The sequence below is a fragment of the Lepidochelys olivacea genome, assembly GCF_965140295.1.
Source record: "Lepidochelys olivacea isolate rLepOli2 genome assembly, chromosome: 7".
In the NCBI taxonomy this organism is placed as follows: Eukaryota; Metazoa; Chordata; order Testudines; family Cheloniidae; genus Lepidochelys; species Lepidochelys olivacea.
In genome coordinates, this window is record NC_140417.1 from 124,205,586 (window position 1) to 124,217,263 (window position 11,678).

The 11,678-nt window shown below is 64.0% G+C and overlaps 1 protein-coding gene across 1 annotated transcript; it reads right to left on the reverse strand.

The window, feature by feature from the left end:
* Window positions 1–1,231: 1,231 nt before the first annotated feature.
* On the reverse strand, window positions 1,232–9,031 carry NPM3 (nucleophosmin/nucleoplasmin 3). Its single transcript, XM_084633304.1, has 6 exons — window positions 8,732–9,031; window positions 5,509–5,594; window positions 3,873–3,992; window positions 3,133–3,226; window positions 2,512–2,619; window positions 1,232–2,162 (listed from the first exon to the last, which is right to left on the reverse strand). Exons 1-5 carry the CDS (start codon window positions 8,805–8,807, stop codon window positions 2,519–2,521), a joined length of 477 nt encoding a protein of 158 aa, XP_084489430.1. The 5' UTR covers window positions 8,808–9,031; the 3' UTR covers window positions 1,232–2,162; window positions 2,512–2,518.
* Between the last annotated feature and the right edge of the window lie 2,647 nt (window positions 9,032–11,678).

The window sequence follows — 11,678 nt, forward strand, 5'->3', positions numbered from 1 at the left end:
CACTAGCCCTGTACCAATAGGTCAGCCCCAGCCAGAGACAGCCCCTGGCTGCTACTAGAAGCAGAGTGGGCAGCGTGGAGGATACCCGGGGATCCTGGCCTTTCTCCTGGGGGGAGGGGACGGCTGGAGCAAGTCCTAATTCCTTGCACACATCCCCTGCCACTGGGGTGTTACTGGTCCTGCCTCCCTTTGATCCAAGGGCTGTACCCCGCCGAACCCATTCCCCATGTCTGCTGAGGCACAGCATCTGCCGGCAGGGAAGGCACCATTTCTACCCCCTGCCGCTTCTCCATGTTTCCTCTTTAGGCCCAGCCAGGCCAGGGCTGGGCTCTGGAGTCTCCCTCCCTTTTGGAAACCCTGAGCAAAGTCTGTTCGGTTGTTTGAGTTTAGCCGGGAGAGGGGCCATGACTCAGGCACACAGAACGCACCAGGGGAGGCGAGGGCTCTGCGGGAGCAAAGGGGCACTTCCAGCCATCGGCCCCCAGGACGGAAAAGCAAAGGAACGTTCAACGACGGTGAAAGGCAACGTTCTAAACCAGGAAGTGGAAATTGAAGACAATTAGCCTGTGGAATTCCCTGCCACAAGATGCCATGGCTGTCAAGAGCGTAGAAGGATTCAGAGAAAGGGCAGGACGTCCCTAAGGACAAGGAGCAGCCGAATACAGCGGGAGGACAAGAGGCACAAATGCTCCTGCTTCACCGCAAAAGCCAACCACCAAGTGCGAGGGGGAGGGAAGGGTGCTCGGAAAGTAATTCCCACATTGTCCACTAGGGGGTGTCCCGCCCCTTCCTCTGCTCCAGCTGGCCCCACGGCCGTAAACCGCAGCCGGCCCCAGAGCACCGCTAGGCTGGGAGCCGGGGAAAGGCAGAGGGGCAAGGCCCCCCTGCCCACACATACACCTGGAGCCAGAGCGGTTTCCCAGCAAAGCGCAGTCCGAACTCTGAACCTGCTGCTCTCCCCGGCAGAGCTTACCTCTCCGCCACGCCCGGCCGCAGGTCTTGGAGGCTGCGGGCACAGGCCATGCCTGGAGGAAGGACACGGGACCCTGCGGGGAGCCCCGGGGCCAAGCCAGGAGCAGCCTGGCGTCTCCACTGAGCGAGGACACAACAAGCAGGTGTCGGGAAAGCCAAGCATGTGGCTCTGCCAGGGCAGACCCTGCAGCAGGCGGGGGAGGGAAGGGGCGGAGCGTCACGGCGAGATAGCCAATCCCAGCCCACACCAACGGCGCAGTTGACACCCAATCGGAAACGTTTATTGCAAGGTGTAAATATCCCTTTACAGAGATGGGGTTTGGCTGGGGAACGAACCACTGTCCAGCGGGGGCAAGAGGGGACTCAAAGGCAGCCCAGACCCAGCACGACCCGGTGACACCCGGACGAGGCCCCAGCACCAGAGCCGGATCTCGGATGCCAAGGTCAAAGGTGCCATGTGCACACCCGGCTCACCCGGGGTATTGCACTGGGGAAAGGAGCCCTGGATTTTGGGGGGTGGTGACGAGGTTCCCTCTAAAACTTCCATGTGTAAAGGCAGCGAATATTAAAAAAAGGGCTTAACCCTCCCCCCTCAATGAATAGAAACGGGGGGAGAGATGCCACCGCCCCACTCAGCACCAGGCCCCCGCCAGCACCGCAGGGCCAGCGCCCCAGAACTGCAAGGCGAAACGGACCAGAATCAGCCTGTGAAACCCAGCACTCCAGCTGCTCTCTCCCAGCCCAGGCCTAACGTCCCTTGGCAGACAGCAGCCTGGCATCTCAGAGGGTGCAACAGAGCAGGGGCCCAGACGGACCAACCAAAGGGCTGGTTCGCACAGTGTACGGAAATAGGGAACAAGCCCCAGAAACTCCCTCTACTGAGCAACAGAGCTGGGGCGCAGGGTTGGCAGAGCATCGGACACCAACGGCTTTGCAGGCTCGCCTCCAGGCGCTGGGGATCTCAGTGCCCAGAGCAGAGCACCCCCAGCACACTCAGGGCCCCATGCATCTCCCCAGTATCAGCCCTCCATGGCCCTGTGCGGGGGCAGGGCTCACCCCAGTGCATCCCCTTAATGGGAGGGAGCCCCCCAAAAACCCGACAGGAACAAACAGCGAATTGACACGTAAACCAGAGAGGTCCCAGGAGAACAGCCGTCCGGGGAGGGCTCCAGTCGGAGGCAGGGCAGCGCCTGGGGACAAAGACAGAGGTGAGACCGGCAGCTGCTGCCCCCTTCACCCCCACCACGCAGGGCCAGCCTCTGCTTCCATTCAGGGCAGGGGGCTCTTGGGGCCTTGAACCAGAGCTCAGCCAGAGCTCACCCGACTGCAACCCCTCAGTGGAAGGGGCTGAAAGGTTCCCCCTCCTCACCCCCCTAATGAGCTCTTCCATCGGGTCTCTGGGAGCAGCCCAACCCCTGCCGGAAGCCGCTTCCCGGGCCAGGAACATGGGGGCCTCACAAGGCCACCCACGCTGCACAGCTCCCCCAGCAGCTAGGTGCAGGGTCCCCCCCATCCCAGCCAGGCCCCCATCCCCTGTACCTCTCAGCTACTGTCTCCTTTGCTGCTTCTTGGCTGGCATGACGGGGGCGAGCTCTTCCTCCTCCTCCTCCTCACTCTCCTCTTCCTCAGACAGTGCCCTCCTGTGCACTGGGACACACAGACAGGCCCCTTCCTTGTCACGCTCTCTATGCGCTGGGCCTTTCCCACACCGGGGCACCCTCTCCCCTCCCCATTCTCCCGGCTCTGCTACCCCCGACCTCCTCGCTGCCCACAGCGGAGACGCACCCACGGGGTGGGAAGTGAGGGGCCAGGGCCAGCTGCCAATGACACCATGCAACCAGCCCAAGCCCCTGAGTGCTCAGTGGGCAGCCCAGGGGGCAGCTCTGGGGCACGGTTATGGGGCCAGCCGCTCAACTGACCCACGCGCCCAGCCAGGCGGAGCGGGAGCTGGTTGGGGCAAATAACAGCACTCGGGCATCAGACTCTCCTCTGCAGACGCAGCCCTACTCGGGCAGTGACCTCTCCGCAGGCAGCAGATTCCTCCCTCTCTCCGCCCCCCGGCCTCTCCCGAAGGAACCAGCCACCTGGACAGAGCCCCCAGTCGGCATTTCCTCCTGGGCCGCGTCCTCTTCCGCGCCCGGCACCCCCCCAGCTCCTTACTGATCTGGTGCCGCCCGGTGAGGCGCACGGGGCCGGAGCCGGATTTCAGGTGGAAGGTCACAGGTGGCTGGAGCGGGAAGTTGTCCAGGCTCAGCTGCGAAGAGACAGCGAGAAGCAGCGGAGTCAGCGGCAGGGCCTGAGCCTGGGGCTCCCCCACTGCAAGGAAGGGCTCTGGGCTGGCCCCGAACCACGTGGTGCTTCCTGCCCAGGCTCCCGCAGCGCCTGAGGGGGCAGCGCAGCCAGTCAGGGCGGGCACCCTGCAGCCACGGCATTAAGGGCGGGATGAATTTCAGTGAGCGAGGAACCACGGTGCAGGGAAAGAACACTGAAGTCAGGCAAGTTCCCACACGCACAGCCCTACCGGTGCCTCTCAATCCCAGCCGCCAGCCCCCTGCTAACCCAGCCCTGGGCTCCCCACTCCCCAGCTCGGTCCTGGGTCAAGCTCTCCTCTGATGCAGACAGGCAGCCCAGCCACCAGCTAAACCAGGGCTTGGGGCTGCAAAACCACCCTGCTGCCCCACTGGAGGGGAAGGGGATTCCCACCCGCTGCAGCAGCATTTGGGTTTATCTCCTCTGTGGGGTCATACACAAACAGCTGAGCAGGTCCGATTCTGTAAAGCAGAGGGCCACAGTGAGCACAACCAGGCATGCTGGGTAAAAGGCCAGAGAACACACCCAAGGCTTACACAAATCCCCACATCCCCAGCCCCGGCAGGGATCGCCCCAGGGGGCCCTCTTACCACGGGCTGGCACGACAGCTTCAGATTGGCCACCGGCACAGCAATCTCCTGGTTCTGACGGTTACGCCCCACAACTTCCACCACGTTGCATTCGTCCTTTGCGCCGCCCGTAAGGCAGACCTGGAAGGGACCAGAGCGAGGGGTTAATGGGGTGGCCACCTCAGGGGGAGACGGGGCATCCAACCAGGGTCTGACTGCAAAGGACGGCTTGTGCCTGAATCAACTTATCACAACCTGCAAATCAGGGTCCAGCCCCAGGATCAGACCAGTGCATGGATGGTGCAAGCAGCCACCATGACAGTGGATAGGCTTGTCTCTGGGACACCGAACCCTGCTGCACCAGGGCACGAGCCCACCACTGACTGCGTTAGCTAGGGACTTCCCTCAGCGGCAGTTATTCCCTCACAGTCCACTAAGGGCTTCGTGCACCTTCTCCTGAAGAAGCTGGTGCTGACATCTGTCGACAGACAGGACGCTGGAGCAGAGACGCTGCCAGCCTGGCAATTCCTCGGCGACGTGACTTGCCCAAGGGCGGACAGGAACATACAGGCAGAGCTCAGAACAGAACCCAGGCGCTGAGCTTGCTCTAACCACGAGCACATGCCCCAGGGGGGTTGAAACATGCCCTAGGAACGAGGGGCGCAGATAAATCAAGCAGACTGCTCCCCCCAGCTCCCTAGAGCAGAGGTGGGCAAACTACGGCCTGCGGGACCGTCCTGCCCAGCCCCTGAGCTCCCGGCCAGGGAGGCTCGCCCCCGGCCCCTCCCCTGCTGTCCCCTCTCCCCCACAGCATCAGCTCATCGCTGGCCGCCAGTCCTGCCACTCTGAGTGGCATGGTAAAGGTGCCGGGGGTGGAAGGGGGGGGGTTGGATAAGGGTCAGGAACTCCAGGGGGGGCAGTCAGGGAAAGGGGAACAGGGGCGGCTGGATAGGGCGTGGGAGTCCCGGAGGGCCTGTCAGGGAGCGAGGATGTGGATAGGGTGCGGGACAGCTGGGGGGGTTGGGGCAGTGGGTCTGGGAGGGGGTGGTCAGGGGACAAGGAGCAGGGGGGTTGGATGGGTCGGGGGTTCTGGGGGGGGAGGACAGTCAACGGGGGGGTTGGATGGGGGTGGGGTACTGGGGGGCGGTTAGGGGACAAGGAGCTGGGGGGGTTGGATGGGTCAGGGGTTCTGAGGGGGACAGTCGGGGTGGGAAGTGGCAGATAGGGGGCAGGGGCCAGGCTGTTTGGGGGGGGCACAGCCTTCCCTACCTGGCCCTCCATACAGTTTCGCACCCTGCTGTGGCCCTCAGACCAAAAAGTTTGCCCACCCCTGCCCTAGAGTGACATGGTTTCCCCGCTTGCACCGCTCTCTCCGGACCGCCGGCGCTCTGCAGGATCCGGTGTAAGGGGAAGATGATGCCGTGAGCTGCCCGTGGCGGCCCGCTCTGGCTGAGCGGCAGCCCACCTCTGCTGTACAAGAGGCAGGGCCTGAATGTGAGCTGCGTTCGTCCCACGTCCTGCCTCCACCAGAAGCCGCGGCTGCATGCTGCCGAGCCCGAGCGGGACCCGGGCCGGGGAGAGGGAAGGACAGCACAGAAGCCAGCCAGAGAAGGTAAGCGACATGAGCCCTGTCCTCAGAGCCAGGGTTCCCTCTTACCATAGACAGGGCCAGGATGTGCTCAGAGTCGTCATCTTCATCCACCTTAAAGGTGTAGGATCTGGTGCTGCCCGTCAACTCGCAGCCTGGGGAATCCACGTGAGGAGTCAATAAAACCGAAGGAGCTGGGTACTTCCCCCTAAAGATCCATGGGGAGACACTAGGGCCGCGCTGAATCCCCAGCTCTGGCCGCCCTACGTTCCCTCCTGCGGCTCTAGCTGGAGGCTGGCTGTGAGTCACCCCAGAGCCAGCTGCATTCCAGTGGTCTGAGAAGGAGCCCCAGCCCGTCGGCACAGCCGGGAAGGGTGGCACTGGGCCTCCTTTAGGCGACGAGAGCTGCCGCAATGCACTGCACCCAGTGCTCTGCGTGGCTCTGGGCCAGCAGCACCCCAGTGCCGGGCTCCTGCTCCAAATAGCTCCCAGCAGGTTCGCCATGTGGGGCACCTCCAGAGCCCCTCCCCAGCGCTTGGCTGCAATGAGATAACGGGCCAGCGGGCTGCGGGGAGCCCCCCAGCTATCGGGGAGGGAGCGAACAGCCATCGTGGGGCCGGGAGCAGCTGGAGAAAGGCACCACCCGGTACCTGAGCTCTCATAGCTAAGGGCAAGCGTACCGGCAGGGCAGCCTGGCCCCCCAGTTCCTCCATCTCAGCTGGATCCCTCCCCTGCCCCGTGGGGCCCATCACAGCGTGTCCCCAGCCAGGCCTCCCTCTATACCCCAGCCTCCACGAACCCCCAGTCCTCCCTGCCCCCAAACACTCCCCCCTTCCCCACCCTGACCTGCTGCCTTCCCTGCCCCACCCTAAATACACCACCCCCACCTAAATTGCCTGTAAGCTGTGTAGCCTATTTACGCAGTGCAGGGGCCCAGGGAACCCACCGGGGGACCGGCCAAGGCCAGAGGAGGGGGCATCCTGCCCCCGGCCCCCAGCTTGCCACAGCAACGCAGCGTGGCCCAGCCCCACGTGCAGCCCTCCCCCAGCTCGGACCCCCACACCTCTGCCCCTCATCCCCGGCCCCACCCCAGAGCCTGCACCTCCAGCTGGAGCCCTCACACCCCAACCCTCAGCCCCCTCCCACACTGCGAACCCCTCAGCCCCACCCCCACCACATGGATTTTGTTAGGTGCAGTGAGGTGCCCCACCTCATCTCCTTATTAGCGCACATCAAATTAATTCCACACATGGGTGGGAAAAGTTTGAGGGAAAACTGCCCCAACTCCTCCCCGCCCCCCAACTCCGATTCCCTGCCTCCCCCCAAACACACAGAGACCCAGAGCTTCTCCCCCGACACCTGGGCTCCCAGCCTCAGGCCAACTCCCCACGTCTGCCCCCCCCCCGCGTGTGCGCTCCCCCCCCCTCCTAGCGGCCCCAGCCCCCCACGTGTGCGCTCCCCGCCCCCCTCCTAGCGGCCCCAGCCCCCCGCGTGTGCGCTCCCGAGCCTCGGCTCCCCACCCCCCTCCTAGCGGCCCCAGCCCCCCGCGTGTGCGCTCCCCACCCCCCTCCTAGCGGCCCCAGCCCCCCGCGTGTGCGCTCCCCGCCCCCCTCCTAGCGGCCCCAGCCCCCCGCGTGTGCGCTCCCCGCCCCCCTCCTAGCGGCCCCTGCCCCCCGCGTGTGCGCTCCCCGCCCCCCTCCTAGCGGCCCCTGCCCCCCGCGTGTGCGCTCCCCACCCCCCCTCCTAGCGGCCCCTGCCCCCCGCGTGTGCGCTCCCCGCCCCCCTCCTAGCTGCCCCTGCCCCCCGCGTGTGCGCTCCCCGCCCACCTCCCAGCGGCCCCTGCCCCCCACGTGTGCGCTCCCCGCCCCCCTCCCAGCGGCCCCTGCCCCCCACGTGTGCGCTCCCCGCCCCCCTCCCAGCGGCCCCAGCCCCCCACGTGTGCGCTCCCCACCCCCCTTCTAGCGGCCCCAGCCCCCCGCGTGTGCGCTCCCCGCCCCCCTCCCAGCGGCCCCTGCCCCCCGCGTGTGCGCTCCCCGCCCCCCTCCTAGCGGCCCCTGCCCCCCACGTGTGCGCTCCCGAGCCTCGGCTCCCCACCCCCCTCCTAGCGGCCCCAGCCCCCCGCGTGTGCGCTCCCGAGCCTCGGCTCCCCACCCCCCTCCTAGCGGCCCCAGCCCCCCGCGTGTGCGCTCCCCCCCCCTCCTAGCGGCCCCAGCCCCCCGCGTGTGCGCTCCCCCCCCCCTCCTAGCGGCCCCAGCCCCCCACGTGTGCGCTCCCCGCCCCCTCCCAGCGGCCCCTGCCCCCCACGTGTGCGCTCCCCGCCCCCCTCCCAGCGGCCCCTGCCCCCCACGTGTGCGCTCCCGAGCCTCGGCTCCCCACCCCCCTCCTAGCGGCCCCAGCCCCCCGCGTGTGCGCTCCCCGCCCCCCTCCTAGCGGCCCCAGCCCCCCGCGTGTGCGCTCCCGAGCCTCGGCTCCCCACCCCCCTCCTAGCGGCCCCAGCCCCCCACGTGTGGGCTCCCCACCCCCCTCCTAGCGGCCCCAGCCCCCCACGTGTGCGCTCCCCCCCCAGCGGCCCCAGAGCCCCACGTGTGCGCTCCCCGCCCCCCTCCTAGCGGCCCCAGCCCCCCGCGTGTGCGCTCCCCGCCCCCCTCCTAGCGGCCCCTGCCCCCCACGTGTGCGCTCCCCGCCCCCCTCCTAGCTGCCCCTGCCCCCCACGTGTGCGCTCCCCGCCCCCCTCCTAGCGGCCCCAGCCCCCCGCGTGTGCGCTCCCCGCCCCCCTCCTAGCGGCCCCTGCCCCCCGCGTGTGCGCTCCCCGCCCCCCTCCTAGCGGCCCCTGCCCCCCGCGTGTGCGCTCCCCACCCCCCCTCCTAGCGGCCCCTGCCCCCCGCGTGTGCGCTCCCCGCCCCCCTCCTAGCGGCCCCTGCCCCCCGCGTGTGCGCTCCCCGCCCCCCTCCTAGCGGCCCCTGCCCCCCGCGTGTGCGCTCCCCGCCCCCCCCAGCGGCCCCTGCCCCCCCACGTGTGCGCTCCCCGCCCCCCTCCCAGCGGCCCCTGCCCCCCACGTGTGCGCTCCCCCCCCCAGCAGCCCCAGCCCCCCACGTGTGCGCTCCCCGCCCCCCCCCAGCGGCCCCAGCCCCCCACGTGTGCGCTCCCCGCCCCCCCCAGCGGCCCCAGCCCCCCGCGTGTGCGCTCCCCGCCCCCCTCCCAGCGGCCCCTGCCCCCCACGTGTGCGCTCCCCGCCCCCCTCCCAGCGGCCCCAGCCCCCCGCGTGTGCGCTCCCCAGCCCGGCCCGGCTCACCGAAGACGAAGTTGCCGAGACAGAGCCCGGCCCCGGCCCCGGCCGCCCGGCTCTCCGGCTCCAGGAAGGCGGCCATGGCTGCAGTGGAAGGCCGGGCTGGGGAAGGGACGGGTGCGGAAGGCGGGGCGGATCGGATCGGCCCTGCCCAGAGCCCGAGGAGCCGCCCGCTTCCTCCCTGTGCCCTGGCCCGCCCCGCGCCGAGCCGGGGAGGCCCCCGGTGCCGCCGCCGCCTCCTCCGGGGAGGCGCCTGCCCGCCCCAGCACAAAGCAGCCAGGGCGCCGTTCTCGGGGGACCCCCAGCCAGCCAGCCGGGGGGTCTCAGCCCTCGCCGCGCCGGCAGCCACCCACAGCTGCAGCGGGGGGCCAAACAGGGGCGAGGCAGGAGCAGCGCCAGGTCCCAGCGAGCCCAGCCCTGGGGGCGCCTCCCAAGGCCCAGCTCGCCGAGCCGGGCTCGGCAGGGACCTGGGCTGTTTCCTCCCCGTTTCGCTCGGGCCCAGGGAAGGCGGCTGGGTTTACCGCCCGGCCACGGCACAAGACGCTTATGCTAAACATCGGTCACAGGCCCCAGACCTCACGAGGGAGGCATTTTAGCTTTCGCCCCAAGCCCTTTCGCCCCATCTTCACAAACGTCCAACACGTTCAGTCTTTGGGCTGAAAGTTTCCCGCTTTGGCTCCGGCCCAGCAGGAATGTATGTGTAGCCGTTCATGGGGGACAGGCCAGATCCAACACCCAGATTGTCCAGCACATCCCACCTTACACAGCTCCGGGCCAGGTGCCTGGAGGGTCTGAGAGCCCCTCAGGAGCAAATTTGCCCCCCAGCGTCTCAACATTAGACCTCATCCTGACCTCTACTAGTTAAAGATTGGCTTAAAATGCGTACAGAGTTTCATAGGGGAGAGTGCGTTCTGTTTGATAAGACACATTCAAATGTGATTGATAGCTACAAACATAAATATCAAAATAGATGTTGCCATTCTCCATATAAATGCCCCATTTGAATGTGCTCTGTGCCTCAGAGTCCCCACCTTAAAGACTTAGGTGGTGGAATCTCCTTCCTTTGAAGTTTTTAAGGTCAGGCTTGACAAAGCCCTGGCTGGGATGATTTAGTCGGGTTGGTCCTGCTTTGGGCAGGGGGCTGGACTAGATGACCTCCTGAGGCTCCTTCCAACAGGGATATTCGATGATTCTGTGAATTGAAATTTGGCCTGGACGGAGTCTCTTTTCCTTGGGTAGGGGATCAAAGTTCAAAAGGAAGTTCTGAGGGGTTGAAAAGTCACTTTTTGAGCACGGCTGGTACAGACGCAGGAGACATGAGGAGAGGGAACTCACAGAACACACACATGCAGCTAAATGCAAACAAAGGAAAACAGGCTTGGCCTCAGAACAAGGGGAAAGGTCCGGAGGGAAAAGTGTGCTTCGTGCAGGTTTAAATGGTTTTCAGTCCTTGGTGCATGGTGCGTGCAGCAGTGTTTCCGTGCAGTATGCTGTCCAACCACTCCATGACACAGCGTGGTGCACAGTTCTAGGCAAGGGGTTGTCCCTGGTAAACAAAGCAGAGACTCAAGCTGCGGGGAAGCGTGTCACTATTTTCTTGAATAAACTCCTATTTAAGATGGACAGAGGCCATAGATCATGACACTGAAAACAGTAATAATATCTAGCTCTCACAGAGTGCTTTTCATCTGTAGATCTCAAAGCACTTTGAAGGTAAGCATCGTTATTCCCATTTTACAGGTGGGGAAATTGAGGCACCAGATGGTTAAGTGACTTGCCCACGATCACCCCAGTGGCCAACCCAAGAATAGAAGCTGGGTCTCCCAAGTGTCAGTCATAGAATCATAGAATATCAGGGTTGGAAGGGATCCCAGAAGGTCATCTAGTCCAACCCCCTGCTCGAAGCAGGACCAATTCCCAGTCCAAAACCTCTGTCTACCAGGCCATATTGTTTTCCCTTGCTTCCCTGTAGAGCTCGCACCAAGCTCCTGCCACAGCTCCCCATCACCTCTCTCTCTCTCTGTACAGAGTTAAAGAAACACTATAAAACCTTCTATTTATTCTGTATACTGGCTGAGCACGTCCCGTTTCAATTGCAGGTCTACTCGACAGCATAGCTTAAGACACACTATTAATATAAAAGGAGGACTTGTGGCACCTCAGAGACTAACCAATTTATTTGAGCATAAGCTTTCGTGAGCTACAGCTCACTTCGGGGATCGGTCCTGCTTTGAGCAGGGGGTTGGACTAGATGACCTCCTGAGGTCCCCTCCAACCCTGATATTTTATGATTCTATGGCTGCTACTCTGAAACCTACGATTAATATAGTTGTACTAACAGTATGCGTGAGGCACAGAAGTATCCAGGCAGCGGCTTGCTCTGGTCAGATTCTGCATTGGGGAACTGCCTTCCTAAGATTCATTTGGATAATGTTGTCGGTACTTCCTACACTAAACCTTTCACCAGGAAGGACACAATTGAGTTGGTCTAAAAAACAGTCCTATGTACTAATCCTGGTTCTGCCACAGATTCCATGAGCAGCCTCAGATGGACCATAACATTGGTCCATGCCTAAGTTTCTCCAGGTGTAAAGCGGAGGTATAACTCACCTATTACACCAGAGTGGTGGTGAAGCTTTTCGTTTTACAAACCTGCAGCTGAGCAGCTCTATATAAGAACGTAGGACTTGCCAGACTGGAACAGACCCAAGCTCCATCTAGCCCAGTAACCAGTTTTCAATAGGGGGCAGTACCTGATATTTCAGAGAAAGGGACAGAAACCCCACAGTAGCAGATGTAAGTTAATCTGGCCCAGAACCCCATTAAAGTCTCATCTGAATGCTTGAAAGCGTGAGGTTTTCTATCCCTGCCAAAACTTCCCCCTCCTGTTAGCATTGACTGTTATAACGCTGGATACTCTTGTTATCCATATAAGCATCCCACTTCAAAGCTA

Excerpts from the sequence above, each read along its gene's own strand:
- NPM3 (XM_084633304.1), bottom strand. The coding sequence starts at position 8,807 with ATGGCCGCCTTCCTGGAGCCGGAGAGCCGGGCGGCCGGGGCCGGGGCC. Across the intron at positions 3,993-5,508 it reads ACATCCTGGCCCTGTCTATG|GTCTGCCTTACGGGCGGCGC; the intron begins GTAAGAGGGAAC and ends GGTCCCTTCCAG. Across the intron at positions 3,227-3,872 it reads AGCTGTCGTGCCAGCCCGTG|CTGAGCCTGGACAACTTCCC; the intron begins GTAAGAGGGCCC and ends GTCTCTTCGCAG.